At 37.9% G+C, this 26,842-nt stretch overlaps 1 protein-coding gene across 2 annotated transcripts; it reads right to left on the reverse strand.

The window, feature by feature from the left end:
* Positions 1–1,202: 1,202 nt before the first annotated feature.
* LOC105199722 (myelin regulatory factor-like protein) lies at positions 1,203–26,518 on the reverse strand. 2 transcript variants are annotated; one of them, XM_011166930.3, is made up of 18 exons: positions 25,037–26,518; positions 10,693–10,786; positions 7,251–7,484; positions 6,742–6,833; positions 6,360–6,670; positions 6,017–6,280; positions 5,678–5,856; positions 5,393–5,597; positions 5,162–5,320; positions 4,718–5,044; positions 4,370–4,629; positions 3,923–4,270; positions 3,644–3,818; positions 3,432–3,507; positions 3,197–3,309; positions 2,857–3,110; positions 2,557–2,776; positions 1,203–2,416 (listed from the first exon to the last, which is right to left on the reverse strand). In XM_011166930.3, exons 1-18 carry the CDS (start codon positions 25,083–25,085, stop codon positions 2,339–2,341), a joined length of 3,438 nt encoding a protein of 1,145 aa, XP_011165232.1. In that variant the 5' UTR covers positions 25,086–26,518; the 3' UTR covers positions 1,203–2,338. The 2 variants fall into 2 exon arrangements, with proteins under 2 accessions (XP_011165232.1, XP_011165230.1); XM_011166928.3 differs by having other exon boundaries at positions 3,197–3,312; positions 25,037–26,517.
* Positions 26,519–26,842: the final 324 nt, after the last annotated feature.

The raw sequence follows: 26,842 nt of genomic DNA on the forward strand, positions 1-26,842 counted from the left end.
TACACACACACATGCGCGCGAGTGCGTGCATATGTATATATAACTCATGTGTAATTCTTAATAAAATAATAAAAATAATAAATCACAATGTAATTATGAATATAAATTTATTACTCGCAGAATACGCAAGTCAAGACTTAAAAATACTTTTACTTATGTATGAGATATTTTTTACTGATATACATAATTATATAATACATCTATATCTATGTTTTATAATATATATTATAGCTTCGCATACATGAGATACAAAAATCATAATGAGATAACAGCTTATATTACAATTAATGCATGATAATGAGATTAAATAACAATAAAAAAGATATAGACATAAAGAAAAATTTTAAATATATCAATGCATGTGTGCAGATTGAAAACACAGAATTCTCATAGTATAATAACAATCTTTTCCATGTCTTCATTTTTTCTTTTTCGTGTGCAAATATAATATAATATACCCTGGAATTATCTAAAAGAATAAATTTTGAAAATGTTATATTGCAACAACATAAGCTGAATCAATAAATAAAATTTGTAGATAATATCATTTAGCAACACCATATTATTCTGTTATATCGATAGTTAAACGTATATTATATATTACTGTACAATAAAGTGTAGTTTATACAATTTATATATATATATATATATATATATATATATATATATATATATATATATATATATATATATAACAATATATATTAATAATTATCCAAATTCCAGTTTTTCTACAATACATCACAAGTTTGTGCACTGAGCTCTGAGTACATAGTACAGATAATCAATTGATATTATAAATTATCAAATTTCTGTATAAGCTACTTTTCGTTATACAGAATATATGTGGACGGTAAGGATGTTTACATAATATATATATTTAAATTGCTTGAGATTGCTCGTCATTTGCTTTTGACAATATTGTACGAGTCATATTGTAATAATAAAAGTCACCAATGATATATTGCTGTATATCATTGATGTAAAATCATTTTTAAATTAAAAACTGGATGTTGTAACTTATTATATAAAATTAAAATTAGCACGCATAATTAGGAATATTTCATTAATAACTTTCTTTTACTAAACTATTCATGCGTGTATATTTATTTGTGTTTTTAGCACAAATGTAGCAAATATGTGCGTGTACATGACTCTATTATTAAACATTTACTGTACAATATTTTTAGGAACTCGCACAATTCTATAATATCATTTAATATAAACAAATAGTATAGCAAACAAAAATATTAAAACATTTGTTGTCTCGATGATTTTCACATTATTCCTTGTGAGAAAGAAATACTCAAATTAAAAATAACTTATTAAAAATCAACGATAACTTGTCTCCTTATTTGAATATAACAATATTATATAACATATTATAATATTAAATATTTAATGTTGTTTGTACATAATCGTGAAGTGAAATTAATTATATAGCTGATATGACTATTTACAATTTAAACACTATAATGCTTTTTGCGTGACATTATATTTTGATAATAAGCTTATTCAACTTCACAAATATTTAAAATGTTAATAGTTTCAATAGTTTCATATGTTGCGTTTTATACAATCAATAAATCAGTATAAAAAATTAAAAAGTGAACTACGTAAAAGATATATACTAGGAGTGTAGAAATATATGCTCATAATTAGATCTTGAGTATAAGTTTCATAGGAAACTGTTAATAAATTAGAAGATGTAGTACGTCGATTGGGTATAAAACTGACAATACATAAATGTATTATATTTTATATTACATTATAGCAAATATTTCCTTGTTTTATTTTATAAATTATATCATTTATTTAATGATCTATGATTCGTTGATATCAAATATCACTGAGAGAAAATAGTATTAATTGGACTTAAAATATTAAAACAAAAAAAGGTAAGACATATCATGCTAATACAAATTTATAAATATATTTAGAAATAATACACCCATCAACCACTACTTATTTGTTCGTCATTGTTACCAACTCTATAAGTGAAAAAGATAATTGTGTATGTGTGTGTGTGTGTGTGTGTGTGTGTGTGTGTGTGGGGGGGGGAGGGTGTATATCTCTTCATACATTACCTAAAGGAATTTCTTGCACAATACGTGTTACATTGCTATAATTGTAATTTATGTATACTTCATGTTAGTAAATATTTCACTATGCGATATGATGTATATAAAATACAAGAGTATAACTGTAAACTACGAAAGCAGAGGACAGATTACAAAGGCACAAAGGCTTCATATAGAGTGGAGAAATCTAACTTTTGTCAGATAATTGGAAACTTATCGGGTTTTTTTATAAATTATACTGTACAAGGAGAGAATATTCATTGCTCTTCGCAGTCTCGATAAAAGTGCAATGTAAACTCCAAATAGTCGACATCATGTTTACTTTTGCAAATATTCTGTAATAAAATATAATACAAAAATTAAATTATATAATTTGATGTTAAAAATTTCCAACATATTAATATCTATGATGACTCGTAAATATTTCGTGAAGAATATTTCATAAATTATTGCTTCTTTACATTAAAATAATTACCTCTTGAGGTTGCATCGTAGGTATTCGAAACTTTAAAGTTTTCCTAAGATAATGAGCGACGTCAAGAGAAAAAGACTGATCACCCGATTGATTGTTACTTTCAATATACTGAGATTGTTGCTGTATAGTATAGCTCCAACCACACATCATTGTTTCATCCATACCAGGATTTGATGAAACGGGACATTGCTGCACAATTTGCCAATACCATGGCATACCACTATGAAAAGAGAGAACTGTGATTATAGCACACTATGAGAAAATGAATACACAGTTCATATACATGCATTTTAAACTTACACAAAATGTAAAGTTAAATGCGTATCTGGCATATGTTTTGACAAAGGTACAATGCAACTAATGTTATTGGGTGTATCTGGTGACGATGGGGAGCAATATCTTTGATCCAAAGACGCGTTGAAATTTTTTGCTACTATAAATAATTGTGGTCTAGGCTCTGGTGGCAATGATCCTGCGGCGTTGCTAGCGACTTCTCCCCAGTCTCCGCCACCAGTTTCTCGTCTTGCTCGTTTATGCAAGTACTTGTAATTGGTCTATAAGATACGCATATGTTTAATCATATAATTTATTTTCTTTGTTACGTCTTAGCCAGTGTGATAATTAAAAAAAAAATCCATACCTCTTTCACAAGAGTTTGAGTGCTGGGATCGGATGGACTAATACCATTTTGAAAACCCTTACTTAATTTTCGTTTCTCTTCGTGTGGCATGCTTAATGGCTGTTCCAAGTGATCTGCTAAAAATAATAGAATAAATTTTATCATATTATATGTTTTCAAATTATAAAAAAAAACATAAACGATTCATGTGTGTGCTTATTTTAATCTCAGAGAGAAACAGAGATATAAAACTTACAAATGGATTTCTTCTCAGGTGGATGATCAGGCTGAGGATCTTCTAATTGATGAATCTCAGCTGTGCAACAATATACCTGAAACATTGCATTTATATTTTATTTAATAAATGTATATTTTTATGTACATTAGACATAGATACGTACTTGCGCGCGTGCGTACACACACACACACACACAAATTTGTAAATAATATCAATAAGTTTTTAAGTACCTGACATGGACCTTCGAGCTCAGTAAAATGTGCGAGACATTCTTCAGGTCTTCCTAAAGGGATTGGACCTTTATTAGCAGATGAAGAATCTATATCCGAGCTTTGATCGTTTTCATCCACATTGCTAGGAACAGCACCCGCGCCATTTCTACTAAGCCAATTTCCCGGGAATTCGCTAAAATGTATTATTAACATAATATTTTTAACAAATCTGTATAAATGTAGAAAATATTTTTTTCTTTTCGTGATATCGTTAAAAAAAATGTGTATTTTACTGACTTATTTTTTTCATGTTTAGATTGGGGACCCGGATGGCTCATCGGATACCAGGTTATTTCCTGGGAGTACAGTTGTTGCTTCGTGTGCGGAGGTGGTGTGGTAAGGGAATTACTTTTAATAGATAATCCTCCGTCTAATTCCCTCGTGTAAGACTCTTGTTTAGTATAGAAAGGAGATAATGTCCTATGTAACAATGAATTGTATCGATGCTCATAATTAGAAGTAGTAGACATTGTCGGTGGATGAGCCGGACCAATAGCTAACATTCCATTGCTCGCCATGGCGGACCATTCAACGCTACTGCGTTTTTGGTATTCTAAGAAATATAATGTTGCCATTGCAACTAGACTGAAAATCATAATATAATAAATGAGCTAATGTTCAAGAAAGAAAGAAACAGAATCTACAATAGGATTAAAATGGAAATAAAGCTAAAGAGATAATTACCAAAATGCCATGATGAGAATAAGTATAACAATAATAATTTGAATAAATTTATTACTGCAAAGAAGTTCTTCCTCTCTTTCGAGCCGTTTTGTCTTTCCGTGTAAAGATGACTTGTTATTAATAGATGATGAATATTTATTGCCTGATATACTGGATACTGTGCTGATAGAACTCTTTAGACTATCACCTCTCTTCAATTTCGCTAGTCGTTTATTTATCCTTTCTAATTGATCTATTCTCGTTTCTAGACTATCCGTCACCTGTGAATAAATTAATTATAATTAAGTAAAAGATTAAATCCTGTATAAAATACTATACGAGGAATGATAAAAAAAAAAAAATGTTTACCTTGCATAATTCCTTGACAGCACCGACATTCTCCATAAATATTCTCTCCTTATTTACCACCAAAAAATTTTCAATTCTCTGACCATTTGGCAGAACTATATCACCCGCCGGTAACACCGCTTCCGGTAGAATTTGCTGAACCTCTTGCGCTATGACGCCAGTATCTTCTTGTTTGATGTCTAGACCCGAATGTTGCGCAAATTCCGGAGCGTATCGATAACGGACAACGCGTAATTGTTGTACGTTCCGTAGTTGTTCGCGCGTATCCACTTCTTGAACGCTTTGCTTCGCTCTTACATCGCTGGGTTGAACGATATGCCCGGTTACCTATATGATAAATTTAAAAATATATATCGGTACACGATTTATTATGTAACATTATATTCAATTAAACTGTCAGCGATATAAACATTACACATATAATTAAATGAGAAAGTCGCACACCTTCATATTGCCATGTACAACAAGAGCTTCGTCCGGTCTGTCGGTATTAATTCCAACCCTGCCGGCATGGTATACGCTATCTGGAGCTGCTCCTCTCTGCCATCCACCTTCGGCACCTACGCCAGTGCCTTCTGATTCAAACTGTCCTGGATTACTCGCCTATAATGCAACGAATGAGAATTTAATCTCAAGCGAGAACCCCAAAATTATTCCACTATTAATTTTACATACTCTGACAATTATACGTTCCGATGCGTGAGCCACTACTTGATAACTGGCTTGGTCTGCTGTATGAGCGTGCAATCCGACAACCAAATGGAAATATCTCTGATCCGGATTTGGTTTTCCCTTCTTACGCATATTATTGCTCGTAGTTTCGCTAAAGTGCAAACGTCCGACCGTCACCTTTGTAACACGTTCACCGCCTAATTCGACTCTGTAACACGACATCTATAGTATAATTCGACTGTAATTACATTATCAATTTTTATATATTGCATCGATGTATAAACTCACGTTACAGGATGGAATGGTTTCTTGCTTCTGTCGCTCTGACTTTGTTCGACTCTGATCGTTTGCGACGGAGATTCCACTTTAACTCCATAGAAGTGTAATTGAAAACCGCTTATCTTTTTTAGGCCTTCGCCAGTCCTAACAAATACGGCCTCTCCTTGAAGCTGCGCGTGACATGTTATCTAAAAGTGTAACGTACATTAGTAAGGATTTATATATAATTTTAACGACACACATATCGTTGTATTTAGATTTAGAAGGAAACAACTGTTTCCGCAATTGTAAGCCCGCAATATATGCTTTGTTTTATAATTATCTTTACAATTATAATTGTTCTTATACCTGAAAGTGATTTTTCTTCTGACAAACAAATGCATCGTCCGAATTACTAAAATTAAATCCTTTGTCGGCATCCACTCTATAATGTGGTACTGGTAACTCTTTAAGATTATGGTCGCAAAGAACGTGCCAAGATGTTTGCTGGAAAGGATGGAACCGAATACATTGATAACTAGCGTCGATGTAATTACTGTCAGCGACTTCGTCGCCGTCCAGCACTGCGCTACTGCTGCTACAACTGTGCTCCACGGTACCCAGTTCGGGTTCCTGAAAAACGGCAGTCGCAAATAATAATCAAGGTAAATAAATAGGGGAAAAGAAAAAAACAATCAAAACTCAAAAGTACCTGTTTGACATGTATAAGGCCATCTTGGCTGAGTTTCCTCTTTTTTGGAGCCGATTGCAGAGAGGAGTATAGCGTATTAATGCCAGCCGGACTGTGTTCATGCGATAACGGCACTAAAGGCGGCCCTATCTGAGGCTGCGTCGAAAGGTTTGACGCTCCCGATGTAAGATGGGACGTCAGAACCGGCGTTAACAATAGAGGATCCGTTGTTGTCGCGGGCAACGTTCTCGGAGAAGGTGGCAGCAAATTAGGAGGGTACTGATGATTGTTCTGATGATGCAAAAGTATCTCTTGCAGAGCTGCTTTCTGATCTATAATTACATGCAATTGTAGATTGTAATTTTCTTGTAAAATGTTTTTACGTAAGCGTATTTAAACTCACGTGGAGAATGCACATGTTGAGTGTCATTATGTCCCGGCGGTGAGTACGGTGGCTCACTTCCGCTATCCGGTGGACTTTCCGGTAGCGCGTGTCTGAAAAACAACGTTTTAGATTTTCATCGAGTCATTAAATTGCTACAATAGATGTGTCGCTTTTTTTACTAGATTTTTCTGTGTCATGTTTATTCCAATATAATTTAAAAACTTTTTAAAATAATTTAAAATTATTTAAAAAAGTGAGAATTTGATAGAATCAGTGTAAATTTATTCTTCATTTTAATTTTGTAAACCAACGAAGCGTTTCTCTTCTTGGCAATTTCTTTTTGTCTTCAGACGCTGAAGGAAAATAATCAAGTATTCTTTATTTTGTGCCTAAGATGCGGCAAGTGAAAGTTATTTTATGTAAATTTTCGTGAGTAAAGATTATGATCTCGTCCTCTTTCATCACAAGCTTGGTGAAACTGCAGTTTGTACAATTAATTAATTAATTTTTCAAAGTCCGACACTTACGGGTGAACATACGCCTGCGGATCTTTGTAGCCGCCATTGTTGGGTACCACCGTCGTGGTACCGGAAGCGCACGCTATCGAAACTGGATGAGTCTGAGTCATCTGCGGCGAAGGTAGACGCGGCGGTGGTTGCTGCTGTTGAGCGACCGACTGCGACGTGGGTGCCTCGATTCGGCCACCGTGAGACACCGCTCCACCTCCATTTTCATTGTGGGCAAGGGTGTCCGCGAAATATCTAAATACAGAACGGCACGGGAATAATCCTTTTTAACAACGTTTCCGTTTTTCTTTTTCTTTCTTTTTTCTATTTATTACTTCTCTTATGGAATATCCGTAGAGTACTATTTGATATTTAGAGATATCTCATGTAAACTGTAAAGATGCAGAAGACACTTTGATAATACGTGTACGCCAAGTCAGCACCTTTTTTATTGATCTTTCGAGAGCTATGCACGTCGAGACCGTGACTGCACGTTTTGAATTTGCAAAACACGAGATATCGTTATCGTCTGAATCACAGTTCGACATACAGCGGTAAATAATGCTTCGCGCGCGCGCGCGCGCGCGCGCGCATTGAGTTTCTCAAATCGCAGAATTCGCGAGAGTTTAAGTATATCCATGATATATCCGCGCGAGATGCTATTATGCAGTTTCGAAGTAAGGAAGATTCACAACGATATGCGTGTGTCTATGAATTTTCCTCGAATTCTTGATTAAAAGCTTGATTAAAGGCAATCAGGAACGTTCGTTCGATAACAATCCGCGCAATCTCTATCGATCACGTTAAAAAAAATCATGCAAAATACCTGTTCCTTTTTGATTGCGTAAACCGTAATTATACTATCAATCGAATGGAAATTTCTGATTCTTTAAATATAAATTATGACTATTATTATCTTTCGTTGCATATGGTTTTTATCAATATCTCGCGCATTATTTTATATTGTTTCGTAAGTAATGCAACTAGAATCAAGAAATTAATTAATTAATTAATTAATTAATTAATGATTAAATAAATAATTTCTACGCAGTGGATCTCCTTTCTCTGTAAACTGACAATTCTGTATATAAAACCACTTTGCTTTTGCATCGCTACTATGAATTTTCTCCGCTTATCTAACTCTAACTCTAATTTTTTTTTTTTTTTTTTTTAAATAACGTATCTATTGCGTATTGATCATGATGTATGCACGTGAACACATTGAAATACATATGGTACCACAACAGTAATAAATAAGCGAGAGAGTGAGAGAAATATAGAAATTAGAAATAAAACAATAAAAAAATATTCAGGATAAAGTAGATCTCATCCTCGAATTTAAGATGGGAAAAGTCGGAAAAATATATAAAGGTAAGAAAAGAGATTTAATGTAAATGAAGATTTGGATAAACGGTATGTGTGTCGCTCGAACGTGAATAAAATTTTTGTTCTTTTTTTTTTCCTCGATTAATCCGGCGGTCGCCGCTGTGCGATGATCTCGACGAGAGCCTTTTAATGGAAGACGAGTGCTGGAAGTCGAATTAGCAGGGTTAACGCAGTGTGCACGCTGTGATTCCATCAATTCCGTTCCGTCTGCCTCTGTCATTATATCATTACACCTCTGCGGTCGTTATCTGCGTGAATATCTGTCTGCGGGCTGAGTATATACGTACGCGTACGTACGACTGTGTGCGTATAAAGAATGGCTGGATGCGTTTCCTGGTGTACGCGATTACGTCAGTATGCACGGTCAGGTCCGGAATAAGATGTTTTCGTGCCCGAAGCCAAATGTGAGGTTGAGAACGTTATTCTTATTTGTTTCAGGTGCCAAGTAGAATCAACGTGAAGCGATACAATGAAATAAAATGATTTTATAGTGATACTAGTTATTTATTACCAACATATGTACACAATCGTATTGTGTCATCATATAATTGACGATTGTAAGCAATCGTATGTCACTGGCTATTATCAAATACGAATGTTACTTGTTCTGAAAACGTGAACTGCAGACAAAATAGCCATATCAAAAGTAAACAGTCGTCTAAAATCGTATCGCTGTGATTTGGAGTGTTATTCGGATAGATATACCAAAAGGTATTGATCCAAGAAGCAATTTTTACTTTATTATTACTTTATTCAGAATATTAAATTCGTACGCGTCAATGTGTCTATGCGGCATCTATCAAGGTCAACGTGTTGCATCGACATTCACTGATTAACGATATGCGGTAATGTACACGTATATCTTAATATACGTTCATTTATTTTTATTTTTCTATATCTCTTTTTAAATAGGATTATACAATCTATATTTATCGCAATTTATTCATACGACTGTAATATTAATTTTTTAGAGTCTTAACAAATTTCTTACTCCTTACGAACTCCTTACTAAATCATATATACTTTTCAAACTCATTCTTTAATCTTTATACGTATATATCAAACTTTTATCAGCTTTTTCTCTTTCTTTTACCTGTGGGTAGAACGTTGACAAACTTTTACCATTTATAAATAATTTCATACATATTTTCTCTATTAACATTATTGTCTTTTGTGGCAAGAAAGATTTATATATATATATATATATATATATATATATATATATATATATATATATATATTTTTTTTTTTTTTAATTGTACATTTTATCGTATCCATTGTTTTACAAGCACATAGAAAAATGTTAAAATATGTCATGCAAGGTTATGCGAACTAATAAAATACAAGTATTGTCAAAACATAGTTATCATTCCTATGATAATCACCGTGACAGAGTAGCCTGAATACATAGTGTCGAGATGGAGCAATTTAGAAATTTAGTCTGATACATGGTGTCGTTCGCAGGAAACGCGTGCTCGTGCTGGACGACGAAAGCGTATTATCTAAATTCGTTAATTATCATAATTTGAGAAGGCGCCTATGCAGCAGCGTCGAAAGTATCACGCAATGGAATTTTATATACTTTGCGTTATACATATTTTGCGAAATTATTTACAAATTTATAGATAAATAAAAAAATTGTTAAAAATACGCTTTCGGATTTTGATATAATTCATATAAATGACAAGCGGAGGACCGTAATGCATGATTGAAAAGAAAGATTCATTAATGTAACTTTAACGAACAGATATATTAATGTAAAGTGATAAATTGGCATTCAGCATTCTGAGAAACAACAATTCAAGTTTTACGATCATTGCGCTGGAGACACGCATTACGCACGTGTGACGAACACGCGCGTTGTAGGCGTTAACCATGGCTTCCAAATGTGGTTAAACTTCGTCACCAGACAGAACGCTTTAACATTCGAGATCAAATTTCTCGTATAATCGGAGAATTTTCTTTTTTTTACAGATTCAAGATGCGCGATATATATATATATATATATTTCGTTATTACGAAATCAAAATAAATAACGAGCGTATAGACATGCAAAGTTAATATTCTTTCAACTCACGTCGCAGGTTGTTCACTGTCGCTATTGATAAAGTCCTCCAACTGCGAAAAATCCAAAGCTTCGTTGTCTATCCCCCCGACGAAATCGCCACGACCTAAGAAAAAGGTAAAAAATTTTGTATTAAGATAACAATAAATTTCTTTTTATTATAAACGCATATCACTATTTCTAATTGCGGTCGATGAGCACGAGAGTTTATCCGTTTCGATAACATATATCCATGCTACAATATTAATTGTAAGTATACAAGTTCATAAGGTGTAATTGCGAATATATGATAAAATTGTTGCTATGCGCCTATTTCAACATACAACTTCTGTCATCGTCATTTGTTGCATCACAAGTTGCGAGAGAATCTCTCGTGTGAGAGATACATCTACGTGGGAAAGAGATTTCAAATAAGGCACATTGTAAGTTACCGTCCCTGATAGTTTTTAGTGAGGGAGAAAGCTGATTTATTGAATGGACACGAACAAATTTCACGGATGATTGCGACTCGAAGACGATGCAGTTGAATGAACAAAGCGTCAACGGACGAGGGAAAACAACGATTCGCGCGAACAACAGCCGAATTTCTTGCAACAGTTCCTCTAAATTCCACGTACAGCGTTGAAATGGCCGTTTTTAGTTTTTAGACACAGTCGTAGGAAACGATTTACCAGATTTTACAATTTTCTTTTACAATTCTTCAATGGGAATTTATTTTTTTTTTTTTTTATGCGGGACTAGAAAAGAAATTCGTCAACTGCTTGACAAAGTTTAAAAACCACAAATCGACTCACTGGTCTTCCCAATCAACATTGATATTCTCGATCCTGTTTTGAAATGTAGAAAGACGCAGGCATGTACTTCGTATATACTTAAGCGCTTAAGACTACAAGCAAAGCGTTGTAATACGTTACTTCCGGTCAAACATTCATAAACGTTTGAGCGTTGGGAGCTGAGAGTAAGGACACTTTTCAAGTGAATAACGAGACGTAACATCGCGTCGTATCGCCCCGAAAGTTTTTCCTCCATGAGGTAGAACAATATTATTTGTCAACAGCCAATGTTACGCAATGTAAAACTTTTGGAGAGTCACATTGTTATTTTTAATTGTTACATAAAGAGAGTAATCGTAGTAACAGCAGTAATTTACTCTGTATAGGGTAAAATATTATCATATGCAAAAAAATTTTTTTTAATATATTATAAAAATGATAAAACATTATAACTGTATCTATATTTTAGATGCATTTCTATTTAGATTGAAAAATATCGATAATAAATGTAGATAACATCAAATGGCAAAAATAATTTGATTACAAATTTATATTACGAGAGTTAAATTGAAAATAACAGCATTCCCTTTGAGCAAGTGTTTCGAGCTGTCTTAAAATCCTATAACTTTTCTTAAAAGAATAACTTGCAAGTATCTCTCTCTGCTATTGACCGCAATAAAAGCTACCATTTTTAAATAATCAGGCAAATGAAGTCTAGGATGTGCATGGCGCCTAGCGTTTATGGAAAGAGTTGGAGGGGTAAGTTACAAAGGTGGACGAGTCGTTGCCAGCCAACCCTTTATCGAGGTATCGACCAAACACCGCCCCCCTGAGTAGGTATAGTTGGCCGTTTAAATCTGAATATCATTACACCAAATATGCACTATGCGCGTAGTTGGAAATGATCAAAAACCATCGAATAATATTATATTGTAAAAAGCGTAATACAATTTTTCAATATAGCCACAAAGTACAATATTTCTATTTAAATATCGTCTTTATTTGTTTGTACCAACATATTAGCAATATGCTAGTATGTAAATAAAAAAATTGTTCCGAAACGATGCTTCCGAAAAATGCTTCATCAAATGACTTAATTACTATTTTGTTCACAGTAAATTAATATTAATTGCAAATTCGCGATAAGACAAAAAAATGTAACTTTCACCGAACGTAATTACATTATCTTCTCGCCGCGTCATGTAAAGGAATATTAATTTCAGTTGCAGCAAAATCTCCAATCGCGGAAAACAATCGTGTAATAATTGTGCTTATTCCAATCAAGTCCCGAATGATGTAAAAAGGCTTATGCATAAAGATGTATGTTAGGCTTTCGACCTCTCTGTATCTGCTGACGACCACTTTCTCCGGCAAAGCAAATAGAAATGCATCGCCGGACAGCGCGACTCGTCTATGAAAATTGGCCGGCTTTCATCCTTCGCAACAGAGAATATAGATGAATATAGAAATGTTTATAACCGACTGCTGTAATCCACACGACGCGACGGGACGCGACGGGACGCGACGGGATGCGACGCGACGCGACGATATAGAAAGTAATAGATAGTAACTAACGCATGCATCGTATTATTCTTGCGACACGTGTATCGCCGCGATCATATCGTAAACATTTAAACGGAGGAAGTTAATCGAAGGAAGTTACTCGGTTGTCGATTTCACCCCCGTTAATCGTAGGGTTGGTTACACGGCGGCAGCTGCCGTGCCGCGTAAGCGCAGTGCAAATCCGGCAGAGTCCCACCTGAGGTCTGAACGATTAGCAGCGGGTGCAGCATTCTTTTTCACGGTCATTAAGAGGTCTCGAGAGGGTCGATGGGTCCGAACAAGTTGCGGACAGGTGTTAAACTGCTGTTCACCATCACGAACTCGTGATCATCATCGATATTTTACAATATATAACTGTGACAACATAATTATGCTCACAACATAAAAATAATATAAAATAATATTGTATTAAACAACACAGATAGCACCGACAAACAAACGTAATTGATCAAGTTAGGACTTGGTCCGGCGTAATATCACAACTTTCTTTCCATTCAAAACATTCTACTTCAAAAAATAATTTGTTCATATTTATTATAGAATTAATCAATCAACACGATACGTGACGTTGTGACTAGTAACGATAACAAGGTTTCAATTAACAATATAACATTTATAGAATCTGTTTTATTTAATAAAAAGTTTTAAAATCAAATCTTGAAAATGAAAATAAAGTTGACACTATTTCCGACACTTTTTCCTTATATATAAGGAAAAGTAGCATTAATACATTTACTTCATCAAACATTTCTTTGAAAACAAATATAAACCATTTTTTCCTGATGAAGAGAAATCAAAAATATTGTCAATTATTGTGATACAATTCTAAAGTTTCTATTTTTCAATTTTACCTCATAAGATTGTATTGTTTTATTGATCTACGATCTCGTAAAATTAAGATGATTAATCGAATTTCACATTTGCTCGAAAAAACAAAATCTATATAAATATCGTGTCTGTAACATTCTATAAAATACAAAAAAGTACTTGTCACAATTTATACAAATTATGCAATAACGTTTGATTACCTGTCACGCCGAGCAATCGACGAGCGCTAACTTGATTGATAATATTAGAGTCTTCATGATGTTCGTTTGGATGATTTCGTCCATTTTGATCGTTAGATTGATGCTGAAGTGCCCACGAAAATTCCATAACGACGAGAATATTTTAATAAACTTGGATCACTCTCGAAAAATTGTCTGGGACATCAAACTAAAACGACACTTCATCGCTATAAAATTTATAAGGCAAAAAATTAAATAAACTTGCGATATTTAATCTACAAAATAAATATCACTTGGTATGTAATTTGTTCAGATATCTCACGAGTCTTTACATTTTACGTAACACTCCATAATTATTCTTCCACGAAAAAATTTCGATTACACGATAGATTATTAAAAATTCGTTTGTCATCAATTCGTAATAGGACACTGCGGAATAGTGACGATATTTTTAGATATAATCGAAACGAAGCTAACGTCGAATCTTTCTCTCTTCAACAGTTTGTCAGTCTATCGTAAAAATGAAAAAAAAAAAAAAACATAGGTCGTTCGTAGTCCTGGTTTTCTAGTTGGGCAACGAAACACAACAGTCCACGATAGTTGACGACTTAATCGCGAGTCTCCTCCATAGGAGGGCTCCAGTACCTCCACCATATTCCAAGTATAGAGGGGATTTCCTCTTTGACTGTGGAGGGCGGTGCTTATTTCAGACTGAAAGGGGTGGTTATACGCAGCCCCTTTCTTCGATATGTACTATCGTACATAAGACGTCGTGATACGAATTCGAAGATTAATGTTTCTCTTATAAATTGCAATTAATGTTTTTCTTTATTCGCTATAAATTTAGATATCGATTATCAATTAACCAAGACCTGATATTTAAATCGAGTATCTACCAAAAGATGATCGAATAACTTCTCACGCACGATTGAAATAATATAAATTAGCTTACTCTAAATTTATCCGCAGATTTAATTTAAAATTATAAACTGTGTCAATTTACAGTGAATAAATTTTCGATATAACTGTTTCTTTCTCTCGTCTCTATGATTGTCGTACATTCAATAATACGAAAAAATAGAAATTATGTAATTAAGAAATAATTTGTCAAAAAATAATTGTTAAAATTCTTGTTTACTTGAATAATTGTGAATTTTACAGAAATTATGTAAGAAATTTTTAAGATTTAATTTTACGATCGAGCAAAGTGAGGAAAAATATCTGTAATTTTGTCACAGCTCAACTGACCAATATGAAATTAAGGCAGGAAATTGTACTAAAGTTTTTGCCAATTGTTCACAGTGTTTCGAGTCTTGTTTGAATTGAATAGATCGCCTCTTTGTACACATCATCTCTTTATCGATTAACGTACGATCGACGTACGATGACTCGAACACATAATCGCTGGAACGTATGTTGTGCGCGCGCGTATGTGCAGTAATAGTACATGAAACATTAAACAATTAACGAGAAGCTCGTAGGTCCAATTATTCTATCAGAATTCTTTCGTTAAACACCTGCTGTTCCGACGAGCACGCCCGTCACTTCTCTACTGAGCGAGAGAGCGTGAATCCATTTCTCGTCGCGTGCGTAAATGTTCACGGGTGCGTGTAATCGGCATCGCGCATTAAGTGCCCGCCCGCGTTGCGTTGTATCAACCCTCCGTTTATATTACCATTAACACGGGACCGGGACCGGGCAAACCGAACGAGCATTTCCCAGGCTTGGTTTTCAGGCCGGCACGCCTCAAACCCATCGCAAAAAGGGCGACGGTAGTGGACGGCGGCAAACCGATAATATGCAAATATTTGCTTCTGGTTAAACGGCCGTTTACTTATTCATTGCTCACCTGAACGCTACGTTTATTCTCTATCAATTCTCTCGTCCGTAAAAAGAATAATTACTTTTGTAAATCTTTCAATTTGCGTTGCTTCATCATCTCCTAGCTCCATTATGCGCTCCGCGCATGGTTTTTAAAGCATGCATGGTATCTAGTCTGTGTGTGTGTGTGTGTGTGTGTGTGTGTGTGTGTATCACCCATTATAAATGTTGCGCCAAGATATGTAGAACGAGAGTGATCGGCAATTACAAGCAGTATGTCACTGACAATTAATTATCTGATTATCTCGGCTTACATATTACAAAAGTTCCAATATGTTCCAACTGCCTGTCGCAAGGAGAAAAAAAAATATAAAAATCTGTGACATTAATATTCTTTCTATCATTAAAAAAAAAAAAAAAAAATTACAACTGTTATATTACATATTGCTGCACTTGCTGCGAAGATGATGCAAAATATTTTATAATCGTTATACTAACTTGATAACTTGATAAATACAAGGATATCCAATTAATTCATATACGCCTAGCCGGATCTTCCTTAAAAATACGTTGTTTAATTTTATCACGTGATCACGCGTGTAATTGTATTACAATTACAGAAACCTGCGAAGCTGCGCTAGCAACATTCTCATTATGCCTTACAGCGCTAATGGAATTTGCATACAAGCAGCATTGTCGGTTCTTCGTGCTGATTCAATTGTTCACTTTATCATCGGATTCTTATCGGAATTACAAATAGTACGGCATTTTTTCCGCAAGGTTGATTTATTGCAACAAAAAGGGATATTTAAGTGTAGGTACACTGTTAAATTATTGTTTAAAATAAAATAATAACGCACGTTATCAGTGCAATGATATACATACAATACGATTTAACCTTATACCTTTATTCGATATAACGATACAAATAAAATATATTTTGAAAGAAACTTTACAGTGATAATTTTTGTAAAAAAAGACTCAAGACTGCAAACATTGGTTTTATTCACTAGATATACCTAATTATTATTAATTAAGCTAGGTCTGTACATCGCGCAAGTTTCGTGCGCGCAATTATCGTGGTCTAATTTCAGGCCAGTACAATGAAGCAATTAACCGATGTAAGTGTCAAAATGATTTATGATACATATAACTGTAGAACAATGAGTGTAAGTAAGAAATGGAGAAATATGAAATTTTTTACTTTCCAATCAAAAGTTTTTCAACAGCTATTCAGCTCGACTATCTTACGATAGACATCACTAACACTGTGGTTGTCGGAGATATCTGTATTACATGCGCGCATCAAAGCCATGATTTCTGAAGTACTACTCTCTCGTCGACTCGCGGACTCGCGGACTCGCGGACTCGCGCATCGGTTCAAGGAAAATCTCGAAGGATAGTAAAAGTATGCAGCTGGTGCTTTAGCGATTCGAGCTCGACGTCAAACGCCACGTTTCTCCACGATTCAGACCCTTTAATTTACATACATCTAAAGATTTTTCATCAATTTCTTTTTTTATTTGCACAATTATTTCGGCATGCTAAAAGCTTTAAACATTTTACTCTTTACTTTGACTAAACACATTAATAAATATAAATTATAAATGTAAAATATCTGTTAAAATGTTAAAAATTCCAGTCTTTTAGACTAGCATTCTCCGTAATGTGAGCATTGATGATGAGTGTTTATTCATAATTTTGGTATATTTGATGCATGCGTTCCGCACGAGTTTGCGACGTCGACAACCATAATTGGATACTCCGGCGTCGATGCGAATTATTTAAAGTTTCACTTTAAATTTGTACAGTGTGAATTGTTACGTTAGCCACACCTATACCTTTCACCTGACGCGTTAGCTTGAACGCGTGAACAAACTTGCTCGATACACCCTGATATTTACTTGATCGCGTTTAGAAATCCGCAAATTGTAAGGCGGTGATGAGATATTATGAAACGCATTCTTACGTATCGAAAAAGCAAATTAAAAAAATCAGAGAGAATCAATTTCTTTTTTTTTTTTTTTGCAAAATATAGACAAACGTACGCGCAACTCTAGAAATCTTACACAGTTAGTAGTATTGCCAGAATTTTCATTGTACATCGAAATATCGATATCTACCCCCTATACATTATACGCTGCTGCTTAAATTTGATTTTGGGAGGATCTTTGAACCCTAGCAATATTTTTAAACTTGTGAGAAATATCGAATCGTTTTGCTATTCGAGTTATAGATTTTCCAATACGTAACTTTTTGGAAATAAATTCAATATTTACTATCGGGGGGCGCGAACGATAAGATTCGCGTAGGGAATTCTCGCGTGTGCTCGTGCATTTAACCCAAACGCCTGACCTCATCCACACATCGCTCATCCGTGACACGCTCGCCTACGAACGCGAATGTTATTGCCAAAGCAATAAATATGGTAATGTGTCTAACGTGGGCGTGCGTACGTATGTATATACGTATGTATATCCACGGAATAAAACAGATGCGTCCGAGCACTTGGATCGCCTAGAAGAGATTATTGGTTCGCGCATATATATTATGTTATATGTATATATATTATAAATCGGTCTGTATTTCAAGACGGGAGCAGGATGTGGGGGAGAGGAGAAGAGGGAAAAAGGACCGAGAACGAGGACGAGCGAGAAAAGTTGGCGTGACTCGAGCGGAAGACACGACATCGGGACATCAGCAGAAAACGGCCGGGCCGGGGCCATGTTTCTCCCGTAATAGCCACGTTCCACGGTTCCCTACCTCGTCGTGATCGTGAGCATGTTGAATCGTGTCTCATTGTATGTCACTGATATTCAGCTCGAAGCGTATCGTTTTGTTACCGTATAATAGTCTCCTTGGAGAATTCGCAAGCATCGTCTCCGCGGGATCGATAAACCCGCGGAATTTTTCTAGAGGACTGAAATGGGACATTTCTAATTTGCAGGACAAAAGTTGAATAAAATTTTGGCTTCGAGTTCTTTATTTTAACGCTTTATAATTTCCTGCGGGCTTAAGCGCGACGCGCGCGCGTCACACGACGAGTGCGTCGAACGCGTAACGAATAATTCAATCAAGTATTATAATCTTCGTAGTACACAATGTAGAGAGAAAAGTCGCTTGATTCCCACAGTGATACGCCCCCTGAACTTTAGCTCATGGAATTCATCGGCTTTCACTAGTTGCGCCACTTTACGATGATACAAATAATATGCATTTTGCTCGCGATTGACGTTGGAATTAAACGTAAAACTCTCCAATTATAATACAATAATATAATTGGATAACTTTAACAATTATTTCTGATGTCCCTGATCAATTTCTTCTTCAAGAATCGTTGCAAGATTAAAATGCACCGATAATTTCATCAAGCATGTACATAAGTGTATCTGCAGATATGCGCTTTCCATTGTTAGAAATTTCCAAAAGAGACAGATCGTTGAATCATTACAATTTATTACCGCAAGATTCATACATTTTTCTCGATATGGCTCATTACTTGAATGATGTAGCGCTTAAAGATCATTGGTGAGGAGAATTAAAAGAAAAAGTTGCTAATGGAAAGGATTATCACTTATCACTTCCTTCGATTTTTGTAACCAGCCCGTTCTACATATAGAACGTTTGTACGTTGAATGATCGTGTCGGTAACGGCTGCGAGCAAGTCGCAAAGTAGTCCACACATCCTCTCTCTTGCATTATAAACAATCTCCCATGAAAATCTAGAGCAACTGGTGTAGTAAAGTCCACGACGATCGTCTGAACGTACATCGAGGACCATTACCCCTTACAAATGAAGACATTATCGCAATTCCAACTTACAATAGATCAAATCAATTTAATAACGATACGATACATATCTATGTATAGTATGACAACATTACCAATGACACTGATTACAATATCGTAAAAAAACGTATTTGTTACAAGTGTTATTACATTAATACATTTGAGATAATGTGGAAATATTACAGCGATTCTTAAATAAAAACTCTGCTAACGTATTAAACATATTATTTGACTTGATAATTTGTATATTTCTATAGTTAATCTACTCACTAGCAAAAAGAAAAGATGCATGTCTGAAAACAAAGCCCGAAAGTAGTCGTTAATTATTATAGAAATCTTCATTACGTAACTCTTGATTTATGAATTCTAAAAAAGAAATCTCGGGGAAATACAATTTGTCTGTCGAAATTATTACTAACACTTTTTTGTTAATTGCCATAGTTTCATGCTCGATAAAACTTTGAACGGTTCGAATTCAGCTTTTGCTCTTGATGATGGCATCGTAAAAACTTTATCGGCAATAATTTTATTGTCGCGGAAAATTGTTAAAAGTTAAAATAGTCATTCATTCAAGTCTTTACAAAAATGTGACCAAAGGTATTTATTTAAAAATTGAAATATGAATATAAAAAATATTCTAGATATCATTAGTCATACCGATAACGTCACTACTAACCGATAAACATTCGCTTTAATTCGTAAAAGTTAAATTGATTCGGATTGCTTGCTAATTTACTAATTAAATATCGCGTAACAAAATACTTTTTTAAATATACTTTATTTCTTTTTTTTTCTAATGTTTAAAAATTATTCTTTTATGTTTAAGCATATCTCATGTTTACAAGTAATTGCAAATAAAAATAAAAATAAAGAAAGTTTATGCGAGCACTTGCGATTTAATAAGAAAAATATTAATGATATTAGCTGTATGTCATGCACATTCTTCGCTTCGTAATGCCTGAAGAAAACATGTGTAAGTGGTCGGGGATAGTGAGGTCTACCAGAATCAAAGGGTCTTGCCATCGATTAAACAAATCGCCCCATTATGTCCTGGACACGTGCCTATGTTTACGATGTTCGCGATATGTTTACTTCCCCTTTTTAAGAACTGAAACGTCTGTGTGGATTACTTAGTACATTTTACGATTAAACTGTAATTTGATATAATTTACACCGTTACAGCTATGCCATAATATTGAATAAAATGGTTATAAAAATGCTCTCTCTACATATAAAAATATTTGTCTTGAGTATATTTTTGTATTATATTGAGGGGTTTCTATTAAATATTTGTAATCTTTCAATTCATTTTATACATTTTATTGTTAATCCATTTGGCATTAATTAATTGTATTAAAATATATTTTACATTAATTTTATTTATAAAAATATTTTATTAATATTTTATAAGACATTAAAAACTCCTTGCATTCTTCTCAACATTCCGTTTAAGAGTTCTTTTCAAAAAGAGAAATACTTATTTCTTAATTGATGTACTTGAAAGTAATACGCGACAATTTTTTGAAAAAAATTTATACGAATCGCGAAGGAGGGAGGGAGGGAAGGAGGGAGGGGGAGAGGGAGAGGGATTGATGTTTCAACAACAACGGTACACGTTAACAAAGGCAAGAATAACGCCTGGTAAATAGTCTCTCCTCCTTGACGTTGCAAGAAGAGCGCGCATGCTCGAGCTTTTCGCGAAAGGCGGACCCGCGAAGCTTTCCATCGACCAATGTGCTTTCGTGGGTGGCACAGAACGTCCTACGGCTTGCGCGCCACTTTCCTGAACGGCCATGCTATACGCGATGAAATCTCATAATTCATCCGCGAAGCTTCAACTATCGCCGATAAGCTCGCGGCGATCGAACTCGGCGGCTTTCATTATCGTTTTATTTAAGCTCGTTGCGAGCGCTCGTAGTCGAAAATAAATTTTAGGTCGCGATCGATGGTAGAACCCGACGAAACTCGAATCTCCTCGATACAATCGCGAACAATTGCAACGAAGGATGGCGGCGAACGCGAAGAGACGCTGAGAGAGAGAAAGAAAGAGAAAAGCCCGCAGCAGGCGAATTTGATCGAGCAAGAGCGAGAGAGATATTTTCTTTCTTTTCTTTTTGTCAAAAAGAATATCGTTGATAAATTGCGTCATGTAAGAGCGACACCCATCCCCCCCTCCTGAGAGAGTTTCTCTCTTCAAGATACGAAAACCTTGCGCGTTGCCTCGCCAAAGCGTAAGTAAGTAGTAAGTAGTAAATTGGTTCTCCTGACAACACACCGTTTGTTGCAATTTGCGCCTGCTATTATTATATCGAGCGTAATAAGCTACAACTTATAAACCACTCGTTACTATTTATAAACGGATCGGATGAAATTGGAGCACTGTCTCCATTGTTTCGTTCATTCCAGAGTTCTCTCCGAGATACAAAAGCTACATAATAAAACGGTATACGTGAGCATTGTCCGATTAGAAACTTGACAAACGAAATTACACGTGCTTGATTTAATATTAATATTATAATGTAAGAAATCAAAATTAATTATTTATCACCGTATGACGGCACTTGACGAACGCGTTTCGTCATACGCGCGTTATTGCCTGCTCGCAAGAAGAAAAAAAAATAAAACGTTTCGAAACGCACGAATGAAATCACGTTGCGTTCCACATCTTTCTCTAGTCAATGACGTTTTATCACGTACGTGTACACAAGCCAGCGTGTCGTACACGTGAACACGTTGTCATTAAATAACTCATTTAGCGTTTGCGTTACCCCGTAACAGCCTCCGCTCGCGCGCGCGAGCAATTCTCATCAACCTTTTCGTTAAACGACGCGTCATTCTCGTTGCGTTCTAGAGAGAGAGAGAGAGAGAGAGAGAGAGAGAGAGAAAGATGAGCGTCCAACACAAAAGACGAGAGCTAGAGACGTATGTACGTGCAGTGGCTCTCGCAAGATGAAAGGAGCGCGGTTGAACGAGAGAAATGTTAGAATAGACAGGTGACTCAAAAAGTGAATGCATAGTAGCGGTACATTGGCCGCGCCGGTATAGGTTACCGTGAATTATCAAGCCATTAATTCCAAATAAACGGAAAAGCACGTTCACCACGCGACTTTCACTATCTGTCCGCGGTAGCAGAGAGAGAGAGAGAGAACAGTGGGATTGCGATAACGTCGACGGCTCGATGAGAGGAAAGAAAGAATGAGAGAGAGAAGTGTTATTAAAAGGATCGATTCGACTTGACGATCGCTGGAATTACATCGACGTCTCACGGAAAACTACTTTTTAGATCATTGAAAAATATTTGTTTCTTTGTTTCTCCACGTTGTAATAGACTAATAGAATCGGTGATTAGAAGCATCGACTATCTATGACTATAAAACTCGCGATCTGGTCCTGATGTCGCGGTGGGTGCATGGCGCTGATGGTACAAGAGTTAACTAAAACCTGTTCGAAGCATGCAGCATGCAGCATGCAGCATACACCGGCTGCACCGTGACCTCGACGAAGAGAATCAACGAGACAAGACAGGAACAGGCATTCGTGGTTCCTGGTTCGTGCCGAACCAGATACGAGATACGAGATACGAGATACGAGATACGAGATACGAGATACGAGATACGAGATACGAGATACGAGATACATTCATCTCGAAGATCGGAAGAGACATTACGTTACAACCTCTGACCTACATAAGGAACGCTACGCTGCACTCGTTACAGGTGAATGCACTCGGAGCGGCGTGGAACAGGCCGCAAATCGCCGCGCGCTACTGCATACTCACTCGAAGGAAACGCACGAGTATGGCGATGTACAGCATCATCTCTTTCAACATTTTCTTTTAATCTTTCTCTAAATTTGTATTCTGCGATCGCGCGCGATCGCGCGCGCGCGCGCGATGGCGACGGCGGCGTCCGGAAAGAACGAAAGGAAAGACATTGCAAGGAGAAATGCATCAGCGCGATGCATCAAACTGAAAGAGACGCGTAACAGGTATGCGAAGGCGATTTTTCCGCCTTCGGAGGGTAGAGGGGGTAGAGCCGAACATGTAGTCAAGGCAAAAGTAGGATAAACACCGCGGTGTGACTCTCCTCTTTTAACCCTCGGCTTTTAACAAGAGCTCTGCTAGAGACCAGAGTACTTTCGAGTTGCAATTTCAGGTTCAATTTCACGAAACTGAAATTCGCCGATAGGACATATCGAATTTTGGCGTTTCACGCCGACTCGATCGCGAGCGGTCAGGTTGTTTCCTTCGAAAACGCGCGAGGACGGTGTAGATGAATTAAGGAACGCGTAGATCGCACGCGCGCGAAAAACCTTGACATTTCGCGATAACGAGGATCTCGCGAGCGCGTCACGCGCGTTCACGCCTACGGGAGCCGCGCGGAGCGGAGCGAAGCGGAGCGGACTTTCCTCTCGACGCGTGCATTTTTATCGTCAATCTCAAATTTCGGGTGTTTCCCGTCGTATCATCGAACGATATACGCAAAGTGGCCGATTGCGCACGTTAAGCACCGCTCTGGGACGAATACGGGACAAGCAGCGAGCGTTATTTCCAGCTTTGGAGAACAGATATGATTCCAAGTCGAAGGATAAAATGGCGCGAGAGAGAGAGAGAGAGAGAGAGAGAGAAAGAGAAACGAAACGACGCAAAACACTATAGCGCAAAACACTAGAGCGCGGCGCGACCTCGCGTTTTCTCTCCCACCCTTAAGCTCCCACACGTACATCAATTTAAACGCGACGTTACGACGCGATGCGCCGCGTGTTTCGCACGCGAATTCCACGAATTGCGTTCCATTGCTTTCGATTCCAGCATCGATGGGATCGACGACAACGGACGGCGTTCGCTCCTCTTAACAATTTAAAGGATGAAAAGGCAGGCAAGCGTACGCGCGCGCTCTCTCTCTCTCTCTCTCTCTCTCTGTTTCTCGAACATTTAAAGGTCAACGTACGCTTGACGGCTCGATATCTATGGAGAACCGTACGTGTGGAGAACCGGCGGCAGCGGCGACGGGCAACGCGAACGCGACGCATGATAACGGTGTCGGTGTCAAATTCGCTTCACATTCCGTAGCTGTCATCGCGGTCGCGCGCGTATACGTCGCTTTTGATCCGCGCCTCCTCACTCCTGTTACGCGAACGAGTTGCGCGCGCGCGTTTAGAAGGATCTAGTACCGTTACGCGACACGCTCGAAAACGAGAGAGAGTACCGTGCCGCGCCGCGCGAACATCGTAGCTCCGATCAGCTCCGATTGAGGATTGAGCAAACGCTGCACGAGGATTGAGCAAACGCTGCACGGCTGCACGGCTGCACGCTTCGCGACGACGTAGCGCGTGGGAGCAGAAAGGAATAAAGCGCGCACGTTGAGAAAAAGAGAAAAGAAGGAAGAAAGAAAGAAAACTTACCGAGAATCGCCTGGAGGGTCTGCTCGTCCCCGTCCCCGATAACGTCCATGCCTCCGTCGTCGCCGCCGTAGATGGTCGTCGAAACCCTTCGTCCTCGTAGCCGCTCTGCCGGACAACCCGATCAACGGGCCCCATTCCGCGACGTTCTCGCCGCGACGAGGTCTCGTCGTACCGTCGCGACGCCGACGTCCCGCATAGCCGCGCGCGATAACCGACCTGATCCTGCACGCCGCCTCGCCGCCTGCGCGCTGCTCCAACTCCTCCTCTTCTCGCAAATTCCTCTCGACGTACACGCGCACGCACGCGCGCGCGCGCGCGAGCGCGCACTTACCTCGCTTATTCTCACGCACTACTTCCTTCTCGCTCGCGCGCCGTCGCCGTCGCCACCGCGACTACGGATGTCGATGCGCGTAATAACGCGGCACCATCGCTATTATTATGATGGATCGAGTATCGCGCGCGTTATTTGTTCCAAACAAACGCGCACACGGCGCGTTCGCGACACACTAATACGCGAGGCGCGCGCGTTCCGCTTTTGCTCGCGGGAACGCGTAGCGCGGCATTAACGATCACGACGAGAGATCGCGTCGCGTTTCCACCACCGCGTCGCGCTCTGCTCCTGCTGCGCCAGTTGCACGGAGCTATTCTACTACTCGACTACTGCGCTAATACAGCCGGAGTCGCTCGAGTCGCACGCGCGCGCGCGCGCGCGCTCGCGCGCGCTCGCTAATCCCGTGTCGCCGCGGACTGAAAGATCCGATCCTCGCTTTACGCACACACGCGCGCGCTCACACGTACACGCGTGAAACCTGTTTGTACGCAGGACCGTATCTCGGATTCTTGTAACGTTGAGATATCTCTCTTTCGAATTTCTCGTGACGGATGAACCGATGAAATTCGATTTGCAAGGAAACGTCTGTGTCAGTACGTATATACTTTTCGCACTTTCGACTGAGATTGTTAACATTTTTCCGTCGGTTTTTAACCATAGACTCATAGAACGTAGCGCGTAACGCGTCCTTGTTTATCTTCCAAGAATCGTCGGAACGCGCGGCCGCGCCGACTCGCTCTGAGAACGAGAGTGAAAAGCGAAAAAGAAGCGAACCGACGATCGAAAGACGACGAGACTTTTTTGCGAAACGGAATATTTTTGACTTTGGTTACCGGCGCAGTGCGGCGCTGCGGCAGCGATTCGAGAGTTTCGAGATTCGAGATTCGAGATTCGAGTTTCGGAGATCGATCGATCGAGAATTCGAGTCGCGAGTTTTTAATCGATCAGGCGTAAAGCGACTGCAACGACTGTAACTGCAACGAGAAACGTTGTGCTATTACTTTCCGCGCTTACCGCGTACCACGACGGCGGACGGCGACGCTCCGTTTGTTGAAATTCCTCGAATCGCGAGGTCGCTCGCGAATAAACATCGTCGGCGCGTCAGCAGCGTGTTTACACTAATGATAAACACGAAGGACGGTCCTGCGCGTCGGCTGTTTGGCACTAGCGCTCGAGACAGAGAGTCGAGCCACTCGGCAGCGGGCAGCGACTGCAGCGAGTGGCGCTGATCACGTGATCCCAACCTCGTTCGAACGATCGCGCGCGAGCGAGACGCGTGTGTGGATCGTGGATCGTGGATCGTGGATCGTGGAGCCGCGAGCGTCTGCGTCGCGCGTCGTAGACGCGTACGTCAGCGTAACGTATCGAAAGTAGGATTGTGTACGATCGTTTTCAGCATTTGACGCGCCAATTGTCGTTGAAATTTCGGCCAAGGGGAGCGAACGAAGGGACGCGCGCGCGCGACGTACGTATTT

Source organism: Solenopsis invicta, chromosome 15 (genome assembly GCF_016802725.1).
Source record: "Solenopsis invicta isolate M01_SB chromosome 15, UNIL_Sinv_3.0, whole genome shotgun sequence".
Taxonomy (NCBI): Eukaryota; Metazoa; Arthropoda; class Insecta; order Hymenoptera; family Formicidae; genus Solenopsis; species Solenopsis invicta.